Source organism: Mesitornis unicolor, unplaced genomic scaffold (genome assembly GCF_000695765.1).
Source record: "Mesitornis unicolor isolate BGI_N332 unplaced genomic scaffold, ASM69576v1 scaffold7203, whole genome shotgun sequence".
Lineage (NCBI taxonomy): Eukaryota > Metazoa > Chordata > Aves > Mesitornithiformes > Mesitornithidae > Mesitornis > Mesitornis unicolor.
In genome coordinates this window covers 2,562-18,575 of record NW_010176780.1, presented here as the reverse complement: position 1 = coordinate 18,575, position 16,014 = coordinate 2,562, and the positions used below count along the sequence as shown (strand labels likewise).

General features: G+C 39.5%; 1 protein-coding gene across 3 annotated transcripts in view; it reads right to left on the bottom strand.

Moving 5' to 3' along the window:
- Positions 1-16,014, bottom strand: part of CTPS2 (CTP synthase 2) — a 68,578-nt gene that overhangs the window by 51,583 nt on the left and 981 nt on the right. For all 3 annotated transcript variants that reach the window (XM_010181836.1, XM_010181835.1, XM_010181834.1), the window contains exons 2-8: positions 15,791-15,961; positions 15,404-15,504; positions 13,437-13,553; positions 12,042-12,125; positions 7,990-8,070; positions 3,774-3,925; positions 3,394-3,526 (exon numbers count right to left, since the gene is read on the bottom strand). In XM_010181836.1, the coding sequence (XP_010180138.1) occupies positions 3,394-3,526; positions 3,774-3,925; positions 7,990-8,070; positions 12,042-12,125; positions 13,437-13,553; positions 15,404-15,504; positions 15,791-15,961 (839 nt within the window). The remainder of the gene's footprint in view (positions 1-3,393; positions 3,527-3,773; positions 3,926-7,989; positions 8,071-12,041; positions 12,126-13,436; positions 13,554-15,403; positions 15,505-15,790; positions 15,962-16,014) is intronic.

The following is a 16,014-nucleotide window of genomic DNA, read 5'->3' as shown; positions in this document are numbered from 1 at the left end:
GCATTCCTGGGGACTCGGATGAAAGCATCAGCTGTTGAGAGGGAATCATTATCTACATCCTACTAGAAACTACTGCATTAGAATCTCTACTGCCATTAGTAAGCATGGCTTCTGAGCTACCACTAGAGCAAATGGGTGAGCTGGCTATGTACTGCACTGGGGACACAAAAGATCAGAGTTTGATTCTTGGTTTTGTCACTCTTTTTCTCAGAATAACATAATTATAATAATCCTGCTGTAGAGTTCATCCCCCATAAAAGTAAGATCATCTGAAATGACAAAACTGATTTGTGTGCAGAGAAATGAAACCAACAAGAAGATTGCTGAAAGTTTTCCAGGTAGGATTACCTTCTAGCAATCATTTTCCACACTCCAGAAGGCATTAAAAATACAACATAAAAATAACTGTTTATGAATGTTGTTATTCCACACAAGTAGGATACTATAAACTAAAAGGACACTTTATCATGCTGGGACGTTGGAAAGGGAAACTTCAATTAAAGTTGAACAAACATATTGAGCCAGCACATTGATCAGCAGCATCAACATTTCATCACTCAGATATGTGGATGCTAGGTTGTGAGCTGGATGCCACATACAATACTAAGAAGATCCTTCAGAACACAGGATTATATGGAGAGCCTTTGGACAAAAACACTAAAAAGGAGGTTAGCACATGCAGGTAAGTACAGTAGGAGCCATTGTCTGCTACCATGTCAGCACCACACTGGAGCTCCAGCAACCATTGATTCACATGTTGGTTAAAGTTTGAGCCCCAGCAAACCTAAGACTAGTTGCACACAAAGCTAACTACACATCTGCAGACTTGGTGCCTTTCACTTCTTTACTAAAAGCAAAGGTATTTCACATATCATTAAAATTTCCCACTATGTATCTGCCAGTTTAACACATAACATCATTTAGAGTGACAGAATCACGTAGGTTGGAAAGGGCCTTGGGAGGTCCCTAGCCTAACCCCTTGACCAGAGCAGGTCAAACTAGAGCAGGTTGCTCAGGGCTATTTCCAGTCACGATCTGAAAATTTCCAGTGATTAATTCTGGCTGTTCTCACTTTCTTGTTTTTCATGCACACAGAAACAACTTCTTGGAGTATTTGCTCCATAATCTTTCCAGGGACTGAGTGAGGCTGACCATCTGCCATTTTCCCAGATCCTCCTTTCTGCCTTTTTTTGAAGATTGATGCAACAGATGCCCTTTTCTGGTCATCAAGAACTTCCCCCAGTCGCCATAACCCCTCAGAGCTGACAGGAGAGTGGCCTCACAAGGACACAAGCCAGCTCCCTCTGCACTCTAGGCATTTTGTTTGGTCCCACGGACACAAGTCTGTTTTCAACTAGTCTGAGTACTTCCCAGCTACACATGTATGTATATCACGGAAGAAAACTTACTGTGGAGGAAAGCTTATCTATTTCCTAAAAATATTTATTTTCTTTTTTTCCTCCAAGATACCTCCTTTCCCTTCAAGGGAAAAGAGACAGCTTAAGCCTTAAAACATAAGCTATTTCTTCCCGAGGCTAATTTTCTGATGATTTTATTTTGTTTTGCTTTGTGAGTTTATAAAATATTTTTCATTATATCCATCAATTGGCTTTTTAGTCACATAAACACACAAAATCTACTTGAATTCTGCTTAGTACTTGTAATTTCAGAGATACTTTTTAGCAGTGAACACTACATGTAAGTTCCTTAGTATGCAGAAAAATATTTACTCCTCCTAAACATTAAGTTATTTTGTTTTCTTGAGTAGTCCCCTAGCTGGTTTATGTCTCTATACCACTCAACATTTAGCATTCCTTATAGAAGACAAGAGAAGAACACTAAGATAAGCAGTTTCTCTCTTTCTTTTCTCGTTTTCTCTTGCTAGGAAGGGCCTCTTCCCCCTCCCCAGAGAATAAATCAACCCACTTCTCAGTAAAGAAGTGAACTACAGAAAAAATAGTTCAGATTGGCTTTTGTTTGTGCATCTCTGCATGTCTCCTCTACTTGAAAAGGTTCTGGGATGACATCAACAATAAGAAGCAAAAGATGAAGGATTTGCAGCTGCCTGATGTGCCTGACAAGCAGCAGAATGATACTGTGAGAAAACAACAGGGTGATTTCAGAGGCCACAACAGTGCAAGCCACAGTGAAAAGTACATTCTACATCATCATAAGCTACTGCAACTACTTCACCATCCTATTTACAGTCCATCAGAACCAAGCAGGGATGGGAGGACAAAACATAATTGGTCACCTTGGTACAAGGCTAGTCACCTTCTCCATCAAGTCAGCAAAAAGAAAACACTCGAGGTGCTATGTGATAATACCCACTTTCACGCTGCTTCTGTCCCCCAGACTTGCCATCCCTAGCAACAAACCTCAGCAATGGAAACGGATAGCTCCACCAGGGAGAAAGCTGGTAACAGTTTTTCCCCATGCAGTTCAACTTTCTATTCTCATTAAAATGAGAGAGCTGGGTCTCTTTAGTTTGGAAAAGAGGAGACTGAGGGGTGACCTCGTTAATGTTTATATATCTGTAAAGGGCAAGTGTCAGGAGGAAGGAGCCAGGCTCTTCTCTGTGACAGCCAATGACAGGACAAGGGGCAATGGGAGCAAGCTGGAGCATAGGAGGTTCAACCTGAACATGAGGGAAAACTTTTTCACTGTGAGGGTGACAGAGCACTGGAATAGGCTCCCCAGAGAGGTTGTGGAGTCTCTTTCTCTGGAGACATTCAAAACCCGCCTGGACGTGTTCCTGTGTGACCTGGTTTAGGTGATCCTGCTCTGGCAGGGGGGTTCGACTGGATGATCTTTCAAGGTCCTTCCAACTCCTAACATTCTGTGATTCTGTGAGACAAATTACATCCCTAAACAGTTCTTTATTGGAGGAACTACTATTTTGGAGAAACTAAGTTTATGGCTCAATTCTGATATCGTTAGAATCCAGCTGAAGATAAAATAGACAGCTCTTAGAAAATTAACTGAAATTAAGAGCAACAGCTTCTGGCACTGAATTTTAAAAAGAAACTAAACTGCTTTCCAATTTACCTATTTTCTCCTGTCTTTAAGCTAATCTCATTAACATCATAAGCAGTATCAAGAGAATAAGTGAAACCTACCTTTGAATGTGAATATAAATTTTCAGGTAAAATCTGCTTTTTCATCAGACCCAGTTTTGGGTAATTGCAGCATTCTTTTCAGAAAAGTTTAGTTCCAAATAAAATAATTAAATCTGTAAACACTTCTTTAAAAAAATGAGATGCTCGGCCAGTCTGTATTTATCTGCATGATTCGTTTTCTAATTTTCACATGAATTAAAACTGCGTCACATGATGGGAACTGGTAGAGCATATTCAAAGTATTCCTGAAAGCAAAATCCAGAAATATCCTCACCATTAAATCCAGTTTGTGATTAATTGCCAGTGCAGAATGTTCCAGAGCCTTGAAAACAGATGCATAGCAATCACTCAGTTTTGTGTACTTGCCAACGAGAGCTATAGAACACACCTTCAGCAACCTTTCGTATCTGACAAAAGAAGTTTTTTGGTTATTACAACAATTTTCACAAAGAAAACATTTAAACTGTGTTTGCTTTTTCTTTAGCTTCACAAAATATCTTCTAAAATCTCAAAAGTGACAATGTTTTTAAACCCAGGCCATTCACAGGTGAGCAGCATGCTACTGATCCCAGTCCAGTTTGGTGAGTTGACAGCAGCTAAAAACCTAACTCAAAGTTAAAACACTTCTAGAAAAAGCAGCAGGAGTTGAAATACCTGTCAGCCATTTTCTTCCATTTCATTAGAAGATCACTTGGCTGGTCATCAATGGGTAAATTTAACCTCTGTTTAAGATACCTCATGATGCCTTGTTCCTCCAAGAGGATTGGTACTCGATAAGTGGAAGAAACATCATGGATAAATATCACCTAACAAAAAAGCATAACAGAAAAGACCTATCTAAATTTTTTTCATAGGAAACATACTTTTTTTTTTGCATATAACTTGTGTTTTGTATTATTAATACATAATGATTTTTAAATACTTTTATTTCAAATGAGCAGGGCAGCACAGCTAATATTTAAGGTTCCACTATATCTACAAGGAAAAAGTAACCAAGAAATAAAAATGTGCTTCACTTCTTCATCACAACTTCTTCATCACACCATCATACAAGAATTGCTTGTCAAGTCCACCAACACATCAGTGGACACACATCCAAACAAACATCTGGCCACACAAGCAGTCATGCTTGCTAACACTTCTTTCTCCTTCTCTCACAAACTTGAAGAACATTAATGGGGAAAGACCACAGATGGAACCTAACAAAACTGACCCAGTTAGGTTGCAATAAAGTCTCCCAAAAGAATTTTATTAGTGAATTAGGTTACGTGATTAATTAATGAGCATACTTCATTCAAGGATCATTTAGTTAAGAACACATTTATAAACCACATCCAAGCTGCTGGCAGTTAAGTTCATAGCCCTTAGCTTACACCACACTCAGAATCCTGAGCACAAGTGTTCTCTTCCCTGATACACATGAGAACTAAAGGATACACGCTTCGTTATCCTTGCATTATTTCTGTTCATCACATAAGTATGTACACACACATACTGTCTCATGTTTCTCTAAGTGCCCATTCAACAGCAAAAAGAATAGGGTAACCACAGCCCTCCTGGAGTAGGAATAAGGTTTATCCTACTGTTCTTCCAATCTTGCCAGCTACAATCCTAAGGATATAGCATTAAGAAAGAATCACTAGCTGCTCTAGGTTACAGCCATGCTGCCTACAGAGACTGTTATAATTCTGAAACAAGCTGAAGACACTGCTCTTGTTTTGGTGGTACATACATTGAAGTGAAAGGGAGGACTTGATAGAATAAATTTTTTTTTTAAATCCACTAAGAGGAAGTCTGTGGACAAAATAGCATGTTGTCTTCATGGATTAGTTATGACAGTCCTGGACACCATTTCCAGGCACACAAAAGATAAGAAAATCATCAGGCGCAGTAAGCATGGATTCACCAAGGGAAGGCCATACTTGACCAACTTGATAAACTTCTACGATGAAGTGACTGGCCTGGCAGATGAGAGGAGAGCAGTAGATATTGCCTACCTGGACTTCAGGAAGGCTTTTAACACTGTCTCCAGCAGGATCCTCACAGACAACCTGTTGATGTATGGGCACGATGAGCAGACAGCGAGGAAAACTGGTGGAATGGCTGGGCCCAGAAGGTGGTGATCAGCAGCACAAAGTCTGGTTGAAAGCCAGTGAGTAGTGGAGTATGCCAGGGGGCAGTACTGGGTCCAGTCCTGTTTAACATCTTCATTAACGATCTGGAAGATGGGGCAGAGTGTACCCACAGCAAGTTTTCAGGTAACACCAAAGTAGCAGGAGTGGCTGATATGCCAGAGAGTTGTGCTGCCATCCTGCCAACAGGCAGGAGAAATGGGCAGACAGGAACCTCATCAAGTTCAACAAGGGGAAGTGCAAAGTCCTGCACCTGGGGAGGAACAACCTCAGGCACTAACATATGCTGGAGGCTACCCAGCTGGAAATCAGCTTGGCAGAAAAGGACCTGGGTGTCCCAGCAGACACCAATTGAGCAAGAGCCAACAAACAGCATCCTGACTGCATTAGCAGTGTTGCCAGCAGGTCAAGAGAGGTGATCCTTCTCCTCTACCCAGCGTTGGTGAGGCCACACCTGGAGTGCTGGGTCCAGTTCTGGGCTCCTCAGTACAAGAGAGACATGGACATACTGGAAAGAGTTCATGGACCACAAAGAGCCATGAAGGTGATTAAGGGACTGCAGCATCTCTCGTAAGAGGAAAGACAGAGAACTGGGACTGATGAGCCTGGAGAAGAGAAGGCTTGAGGATGGGGGTGGAAAATCTCATCAACAAATAGAAATACCCGAGAGAAGGGTGCAAACCAGATGGTGGCAGGCTCTCTTCAGTGGTACCCAATGATAGGACAAGAAGCAATGAGCACAAACTGAAACACAGGAGGTTCCCTCTGAACAGGAGAAAAAAATTTTTTCACTCTGAGGGTGACTTGAGCCACAGCACAGGTTTCCCATGGAGGTTGTGGAGTCTCTCTCCCTGGAGATATTCAAAAGCTGCCTGAATAATAGACCTGGACAACTGGCTCTAGGTGGCCCTGCTTGAGCAGGGGCGTTGAACGAGATGAACTTCCTGTCCACCTCAACCAGTCTGTGATTCTATGATAGCAAATAAATGGGAAAGGTGCACTGAAAAGATTGATCCCTTTGAGACTATAAATCACCATTCTAGACAAAATAAACTGTAGTTTCTTCTTTACTGACATTGCACATAGCTCCAAGAAGACTGATGGTGCATCTAATCCTTCAGTTCACAAGAAATCCAGGATCATTCTAGGGAATATATAGACATGTGGCCAGTGCCTTCTGAAATCCAGAAGTGGTTCATCAATTTTAAAACACACAGGGTAGTTAAGAATGGCTTTGCCGAATTCTGATGAATACTGTCATGAAAAGGAAAAAAAAATAAGGCTGCAACACAGTATGGCACCTAGCAGTATCCCATCTAACTGACAGGAATACACCAATAATACAGAACACAGTGCTGTGAATGGGCATTTGAGAAGCCACAACAGCAAAAGAAGAGTGCAGCCCTCTACCCAGGATGATATACACTGCTTTTCATGAAAGCTGTGACTAGTACTACTACTGAGCTTCTATTCCAAAAAGCAGAACTTTTGAAAAAAACAACAGCACCATGAAACAGCACACCCTCCCTGCTAGGGAGCTCTAAGGGAAGTTCAGTTACACATTGGACCCTCGGTCCAGTTAAACTGGCGTAGTAACTGCAGTTGGAATTTGAGTACATATATGCTTACACATGATGTGATACTGCCAGAAAAGCACACACCATTTCTGTTTGATTGAATTTCCAGTTGTCACTCTCTGGCTGGAGAGTAAACATAAAGGCGTTTCTGAAGGATTTTCCTGAAGCTAGCCCAAAGGTGGTGTCTGCCACAGATAGTAAGATGGAAGCAAAGCAGGGAGAGGACAGGGAGGAGGGGGAATAATGACCACACTACCCTCTATGTCCTCATCTGGAATCTTATTATGAAAAGCTTTTTATTACACATCTGTAGAGAGAGAGGTCAACACTGAAACATATTTGCAAAACAGCGTAACTGTTGGCATCTGTTATACCTTTAATATAGAATCACAGAATGGTTCGGGTTGAAAGGGACCTTAAAGCTCATCCAGTCCAATCCCCTGCCATGGGCAGGGACACCTCCCACCAGACCAGGTTGTCCAAAGCCCTGTCCAACCTGGCCTTGAACACTTCCAGGGAGGGGGCATCCACAACTTCCCTGGGCAACCTGTGCCAGTGTCTCACCTCCCTCACAGCCAAGAGTTTCTTCCTCATATCCAGTCTAAATCTACCCTCTTCCAGTTTAAAACCATTCCCCCTCGTTCTATTGCTACTTGCCCTGGCAAAAAGTCCCTCTCCAGCTTTCCTGTAGGCCCCTTTCAGGTACTGGAGGAGTGCTATTGCATATATTATCACAGTAAGAGTGTTCACGTGGCTGAGATGATCTGTGGACGTAAGCAAAACCCCTAGTTTTAACCACACTTTGTTCACCCATTATTATAGCCACCTGAGATGATTTATGGACAATAATCAAAGATAGCTTGAAACTGCACAGTTTTCCCAACTACACATAGTCATTAACCATGCATTCAAAATCAATTCATTTTATTAGCTTTTTACACTGCATGCTTTTAAATTGTTACTTATTGTTTGATACAAAATTTAACATATAAACTCCCAATATTTTCTAAGCATTATAGTGTACCTGACAGCAACATAAAAATTGTAAAAACAATTATATATGAATGAAACAGTCTGAAGTTGAAAACAGAAGCACACAGAAATATTTGTATGCTTTCCTACATGTTTAAATAATGACAAATAAAATATTTAAGTACTGACCTGCTCAGGCTCCACATGACAAAACATGGAAATCTTTTCCTTCACTGCCATTTCTATAGGTTTTGCACTTCTGCAGACAATCTGTCATAACAGAAAAAAAAAATCTTAAATATTTACTAGGCAAAGCAATAGAAGATTCTCAATACTGTTCATGGAGAAATTAATCTCCTTTGGAAACACAGCCCAAACAGATGTGCCTTTTCCTCCCACTTTCCCTCTTCTGGGGTTCTACAATATATCATAGCTCACAAATATCTGCTGCCAAGGCAGTAGTAAATCAGTCACCTGCCCATACTGACCCATTTTTATTAATCTTTCTTTGGCATTCTCTGTAATACTGCTTCCTCATGATCTCCTTTCTTGTAGCTACTATTGTAATACTCTTTACTTACAGAGGTCTAGCACCTCTGTAAGTATGAATAATATGATGAATAAAAAGAAATAGTGATCTTATCAGCTAAAGTTAGAGCAATAATACTTAGCTTATATGCATGTTTTCTACTACTTCCGTACTTCAGCAGCTTTTTATAATTCTTAATTTGCACATCATGATAAAAAGGAGGAGGCTGAAGATGAGAAAACCAAGTCATAATTCTGTGGGCTTTTTCCTGGTGCGATTATTCTGTTATTTTTTTGCTGATACATGTAAACCTCAGGAATTTTAGAAAATACTGATAATTTTTACCAATAAAGAAAATAAGCATATGTTTTGGTGTTTGTCAGAAAGAGGTTTTTTCTGCACTATGTATCTTCAGGCAACTAGCTCAAAATGCAGAACTGCTCTCTCGATGTGTCTATTGATTACTCAGTCTACTACCTTAAGCTATTTTGAATCCTGAAAGCATAACAGAAAGTAGGATGACCCTGATAAAAGATTAATTCATTCTTTTCCTTATCTTTCCAGCAAATGCAGCTACTTACTCCATTAAACTCCTTTTTTGTTCAGTAAATTTTAATAGATCATTGATCACCTTGCCAGAATGCATCTTAGCTACACTGATATTGATGAAGTCTAAATAAATTCCCTACTCTTGCAAGAAATTCTAGAAATGGGAAAATGATGCCAGGTATAAGGGAAAAATAGTTCACATTCTAGTAATCAAAAAAGAATTATGAAACAATTTGTACATTCTATTCAATTAAGCACAACTCATACTTAAAAATTTGGTACTGTTTGAAGTCATAATTCATAAACTTTGATAGTATGAGCATATAATTATATCCACTTTGAAATCTATTATCCATCTTGCTGAGACAAATTTAAAGTTAATGGAGTCACAGAAATCAAAACCATCAGAATCGGCATGAAAGTACAAAACTACAACAATGGTGGCAAAGATGCATCTCAAAGAAACAGAACACAAATAAGATGAGGAACAGTTCAATTGACTAGGGCAGCACTGACAAGCATGTAATCAGTTTTCAAAATGCTGTAGCAGAGTCCATTAGATCTGCAGATATAGCATATTCATTAAGCGTTTACAACACCCCACAGAGAACAGAAAGGCTCCTGTACACACACAGCTGAGACTGGCCCAGCATGCCACCTTGGGGAAGCCTAGGACCAGACAGCGAGGCAGCAGGTATTAAGGACAGGTCTAGCCAAGTTGCAGCCCAGCAGCACAGCTGACAAAGGAGGCCCTCCTGACTGCTGCTCTAGGAACTTCCCCACATGCTGTCTTGGCCTTGGGCCCCTGCCTGAGAGAGAAACCATTTACAGATTTTCTTGAAGCAGTGCCCAAGCAACTTTACAGCAGTGCCAAGAGGCTATGCTAGGAGGGTAATCTTTCTACGCTTCAGTGGCCAACAGCAGCAGCTTGGAAAAAAAAAATTTAAAAATTAAAAATACTGCACTTCTGGCAGTCCCAGAACTGCCCCAGTCAACAACTCGAGATGTGAGAAATGACTACGTTAGTCCGTTTTCCTTTTATAACACACGCCCACACACACACACACACACACACACTTTTAACAGGGTTTATAAAAAATCAATTTGGAAAGAAAGAAAAAAAAAGTCAGGCACTGGCCATTATCTTAATGGCCTTCAAAAATCACATGCAACTTCCCATATACAATTAGCATCTCATGAGGGATTTTCAAATTTAGGATCTGAAGCTTGCAATACAGAGCAACATTGTGTTAATAGAAGCTTTTACCTCCAAAACCTGATTACAGTTACCATGTCACAACAATCTGAAGCTATGTAGCACATCCCTCACATATCCTGTTTATAAAGCCACTGGTTTTATAAACATGCTTTTTGATAAATGTACAATGCAAGAGTTACAAAAAATTCAGAAAGAAGCACAACACAAAATTTAGTTGTGTGCCCATACTTTCATGAATCATTTTTCCTTTTTGAGGATATAAATGCTATACAGAAGCAGTAACTATTCTCACTACTCTTTCATTTCTGAGAAGGGCTAGGAAGCTTTTTCTCCCAGTGGACTTCATGGGAATGGAAAATGCTTGACAACTTCAAGAATCAAGTATGGAAAATATCCTTTGACTTAACCATTAGCCTCACTCGAAAGAGCAAAACTGTCCTTTTCTGTTTCTGAAGTAGACCTAGAAACAGAGAGCATCTTCAGCTTCAGCTCAAGAAGATATAAGCACAAGTCTGAACTGAGGTTGTACTGGCATTTGAAGCTGTGTTGCCCTGGCTTCAGCGTTATCAACACTTGACCAAGCAGATTAACATCTTCAATGGCAAACAGGTATGACAGCAGGGAGCTGCAATCTACCTATGTCTTCTATCTGCTCCCAAGAAGTGCCAGGGAGGTAAACACTACATCCAGGAAATAAGGACATACTCCTAACTAGAGCACTGGGGAGAAAGAATGGAAGGAGTTGAGCATTTGTCATAAGTTACCAACTGGCACGAGGTGAAACTTGCTAGCTTTAGGCTCATTATACTATGTGGTGCAAGAAGGGACTGACAGCAGCCCTGCAGAGAAGGTCTTGGGGATCCTGCTGGATGAAAAGCTGGACATGAGCCAGCAGTGTGCACTTGCAGCCCAAAAGCCAGCCATATCGTGGGCTGCATCAAAAGAAGTGTGGCCAGCAGAGCAAGTGAGGTGATTCTCCCCCTCTACTCTGCTCTGGTGAGACCCAGTACTGCATCCAGCTCTGGAGTCCTCACAAAAATTATGAAAGGGCTGGAGCACCTCTCCTGTGAAAGAAGGCTGAGAGAGTTGGGGTTGTTCAGTCTGGAGAAGAGACAGCTCCAAGGAGACCTTACTGTGGCCTTTCAATACTTAAGGGGGCTTATAAGAAAGATGGGACAGACCATATAGTAGGGATTGTTGCAATAGTACAAGGGGTAACAGTTTTAAACTAAAAGAGCATAGATTCAGGCTACATAGGAGGAGGACATTTTTTATAACAAGGGTGGCAAAACACTGGAACAGGTTGCTTAGAGAGGTGGTAGATGCCCCAATTCCTAGGGATCCAAATATTCAGCACTGGATGGGGCTTTGACCAACCTGACCTAGTTGAAGATGTCCCTGCTCATTGCGAGTGGGGTGGACTAGCTGACCTTTAAAGATCCCTCCCAAACCAAACCATTATATGAAAGAAATTGAGGAACATTACTTTGAAGATTTACCCACACATTTTATATACCCAAGCAGGAGTATTCTTAAAAGCTGTACTTCAAAGGTAGGATTGCTTCTTCTTAATCATGCTTAAAAAGAAATTTGTGACAGAATGTTAGAAGCCAGAAGCATTCTAGTTCTTCCCATAAAGTAAACACAGACTTTAGAATATTTTTAGCAGTGCAGAATGATTTTTCTGCAAAGATCCCTCCAGAAGAACACGGCTACAGTCCCAAGATATTGCATGAAGTTCACTGAATTAAGTTAAGTTAACTTAGAGTGAATTTGAGTAATTTGATTTCCTGTGGCTTTAGTGAAGCTGTGCAGCATATATGTTGCGTTTTTTCTAAAATTCTTGTCTCTCATGGGAGACGAAGACTTATTCTTTGAGCGCAGATTATGCAAGGTCACATCTAGATGACCTATAAGAATAAAAATCTGTATTTACTGACTCACCAAATCTGGAGACAAGCCTAGACCCCTCAGCGCTCGAACACTGTTCTGTGTTGGTTTGGTCTTCTGTTCACCAGTAGCACTAGGCTGGAAAGACAAATTTTGAAAGTTCAAATAGCAACTATCATTTACTAACAGAGCAGTTACAGGTTAAGAGAAAAAAGTCATTGCAAGTAATAATACTTGCAGCAAGTAAACATATCCAAAATACATCCAAAACAGAAATGGCACTAGTGTTATTACTTATATAAGAAATTCTGTGAAGAAACCACATGGCCCTAATTGAGGTCAGGCTTATTTCTTCTCTGAAAGAAAAAAATAACAAGATTCAATATAACTGACTGAGGCAGAATAATATTCCAAAATCCGGATTTTGATAATGGAGAATATCCAACATAGCACAAAGCCTTCAGTGACTGTCCTTGGAAAAAATCAGCCTAGCAAATGATTCTATTCTCAAATATACAGAACAAATCCTACCAATTGCTGATCAATCTTCTAACCCATAGCTGCAGTGGTTATTAATTTTCTTTTTATCTGTACAAGGTGCAATCATGCCATCATTATCAACTTTTGCTTACCAAAATCCCCCCAGTGAATACTTGTCTCTTAAAATAATAAGAGAATAATTTGGAGTTCAAATGGAAAAATACTTTTAGCCCCGTACAAAAAGTTGTAGTGGTCTTAACTGGAAGACCATGGTACATCAAGGAGTTACTGATCCACACCAGAGTTCACTTAAGGAGGCCAAGGCCTATGCTGCACAAAACCCTTGGCAGCAGGACAAACTCAGCCAGCTCTTTGTTAACAGAGGAGCCTGCAGGCAGCTGCCACTCAGCAACTGTGATTCCACCACCTGCATGGCCCTGCCTTTATCTAGGAATGCCACAAGATGTTCTCCTGAGAACAACCTTTCTGTTTGACACTAAAGTTATACAGTTGTTTCCTTGCAAGAAAATTATCTCTTAGCTCAAATGACCAAAAGGGAAGAATCTTTTCTATGGATGTGCATGCTGCACATCAAGGCCATTCAATAATTTATACCACTCTCTCCTTAAAGTCCTAGCTCTAACAAATACAATTTTAAACAATACCTTAAAAAGTCTGAGTGTCTTTCTTAGTGGGTTCATAATGTACCAGTACCTTCCAGTGCAAAGCACAATTGTATTCAGCCTTCTAGATAAATTAGCATCGATAAGGGTTTGGGGTCTTTTTGTCATTTAGAACATTAAAATAGATTCTTACATTAATAAAGTAATTATCAAGGCCTTTATTTACCCCAATGTGACTGGGTTTCACCTCTGTCTCTAAAACCCTCCAGCATGAAAAGTGTTAGCGAGAAAAGTAAACAAATATAAAGCCCAATATAGTGTAAAATCGATTTTACTAATAACTTACCTGTGGTACTAGACTAACATGGATATTACAGAAGTTCTCTCTTTTTGCTTTGAACTGAAACTGTCTAAATGCTTCAACAAAGGGCATTCCTTCAATGTCTCCAATGGTTCCCCCCAGCTGAAAAAGAGTTTGGATCTGTCAGAGTGGCACAAAGCAAAAACAAAAGAAAAAAATAGTCTCTGTCTTACATATTCAAGAAGTTTTCTGAAATTATCACCTTTAAAAAAATGACAACTGACATTTGTAGGCATAGTCTGCAAAGAATCCTCATCTATTCTGTGCATTTTCTTGTGGAAAACATGAAATGATTTTCCAGATTTGTTATACTCGCTTTACACCATACACATAAGCTTCCCATGGGAAGATGTGTGGTGCTGCTGAATAATACATGCTTCATATCATTTTCACTCCCTTCAAAGTTGTGAGCAAGTAATCAATAGTTAAGCTGATGTGAAGGTTTTTATACAAAAAGACCCCAAAAATATATTTTCCTGTCTTTCAGATTAATGAACAGCTGCAACCAGCAAGATACAGACATTTTGCAATATTATCATAGCTTTCTAACATCAATAAATGCCATATGGATAATGTGAGATAGTATTTCACATTATAAAACTTTAAATATTTACTACCAAACCAAAACCCAAAACGAAGCGCATGATAAAACCTATTTATAAAGACAAAATTAGATGTCTTCCAAGGACACAAAGAGCTGTAGTAGATTAAGCACTGAATAAATCAATGTTTAGCACATAACTTTTGAAAGAGTTTTATTTCAGAATGATCTTTCTGTGCCACCAAGTGGCCTTTGACAGAACTGCATATTTGTACTCACCTAGTACCAGAAGAACTCCTGACTATATTAGCATGTGACACACACATTCAGTCTAACTTCTTCAGGATTTTGCCATGGAAAAACATTACAGTTACCCTTAAAGTCCTGAAGCAAAATATTTTTATCAGGCTGGAGCTATAACAAAATAAAGCCTTACACAGAGGAAACAGAAGATTAAGTTTGAAGTTAAAGGACTGACAAGCCCATCACTTATTAATGTTCTTGCGCAACTTCTGTATTTACTGTTTTTACATTTGTTTTAAATGAAACGTTTGACTCTCACTGTGCATATCATAAAAAAGATCTATAGCTGCACCAGTAAATATATTTTAATCAAGGCCTATTCTTCTGTATAAGAAATACAGAGCAATTCTGTGGCCTGGGTCACAGTTTATCACATTATTGATCAAAGTGGTTGACTCTGGCATTAAATCCATGATGTATTCTTCTGTCAAATTATCAGGTATAATCTTTTTCTGTATTTTCTGCTGTAACAGTAACACTAGCAATTGCTACCTGCCTTTCTTCCAGTTGTCTCAATGCCCTACTAAGGATGGGTAAAACTCACTGTTTCCACTGTGCAGAACATCAGCAGGTTAAGTGATAAAAAAGATCTGCAAAGATCTCAAAAATAACACCAGAAAGTGGGAAACTAACTTACACAGTGTTTAAATACATTCCTTTAAACACAACCATGAGCAACAAGAAGGTCATTTGAAGCCACATGGAAAAGCGGGAGTGTTACAGGCTCTTCTACTGACCATAGGAGATTTCAGGTATTACACAAGTTTTCTCAATACTATTAACAGTATAAAGCTTCAGTCAAATGTCTGCATCTCAGAACAGACATTTCACATTTCAATAACTGCTTTAATTTTATAAATTAATAAACTCTTAAGCAGCTCAGTTTCAGCAGTATTCTAGAAGATATTTAATCAAGTGAACAGAAGCTGTAGGGATAAGACCATGCCTATCATTCTCAGAACAAACCAAAGAACATAAAACATGTCTTTGTATTGCTGCTCTCCAAAAAACTTCAGTCTGACCTTTTTACAGTAAGTAGCAAAGAGAAAGCAAGCTAGTTCTCCAAGTTCACTGTGGATATATATATCCTAAAAGGTTCCATACTTGCCTCAATTACACAAATTTGTGGCTCTTTTCTGTCATCATCCACCGGAACTTTTGCCTGATTCATTACCCATTCCTGAACTGCATCAGTGATGTGTGGAACAACTAAAAGACAAAACCAAAGAAGGCAAGCATGTCTTATTTTAGGCCCATATACCAGATTTTTGCATGCAAAAGGGGGAAAATGAGCAGAAAGTCAGAACAAAACTACTAGCTCCTTTTTCTACTCCTCCTTTCCTTGAACCCAGAAGCCCAGCATTACAGGAATATGCCCATATCTCTTGGTAAGAAGAAACGAATAAGATGATGCAGCAAGGAGCAGCTTGTTCTACCTGATCACTCTTTTAAGAAGACTGAATGGACTACTATCCCCCAGAATTTAAAATATCACCTTGAACGGTTTTTCCCAGGTAATCGCCATGTCTTTCTTTATTAATGACGTGCTGATATATCTTTCCAGTGGTGATGTTGTTATCTTTATAGAGATTGATGTCCAAAAATCTCTCATAATTTCCCAAATCTAAGTCAACTTCTCCACCATCATTCAATACAAAAACTTCACCTGAAAAGAGAAAGTTAAAACAGACAGAAGAGCAATAAAATAATCAGAAATTA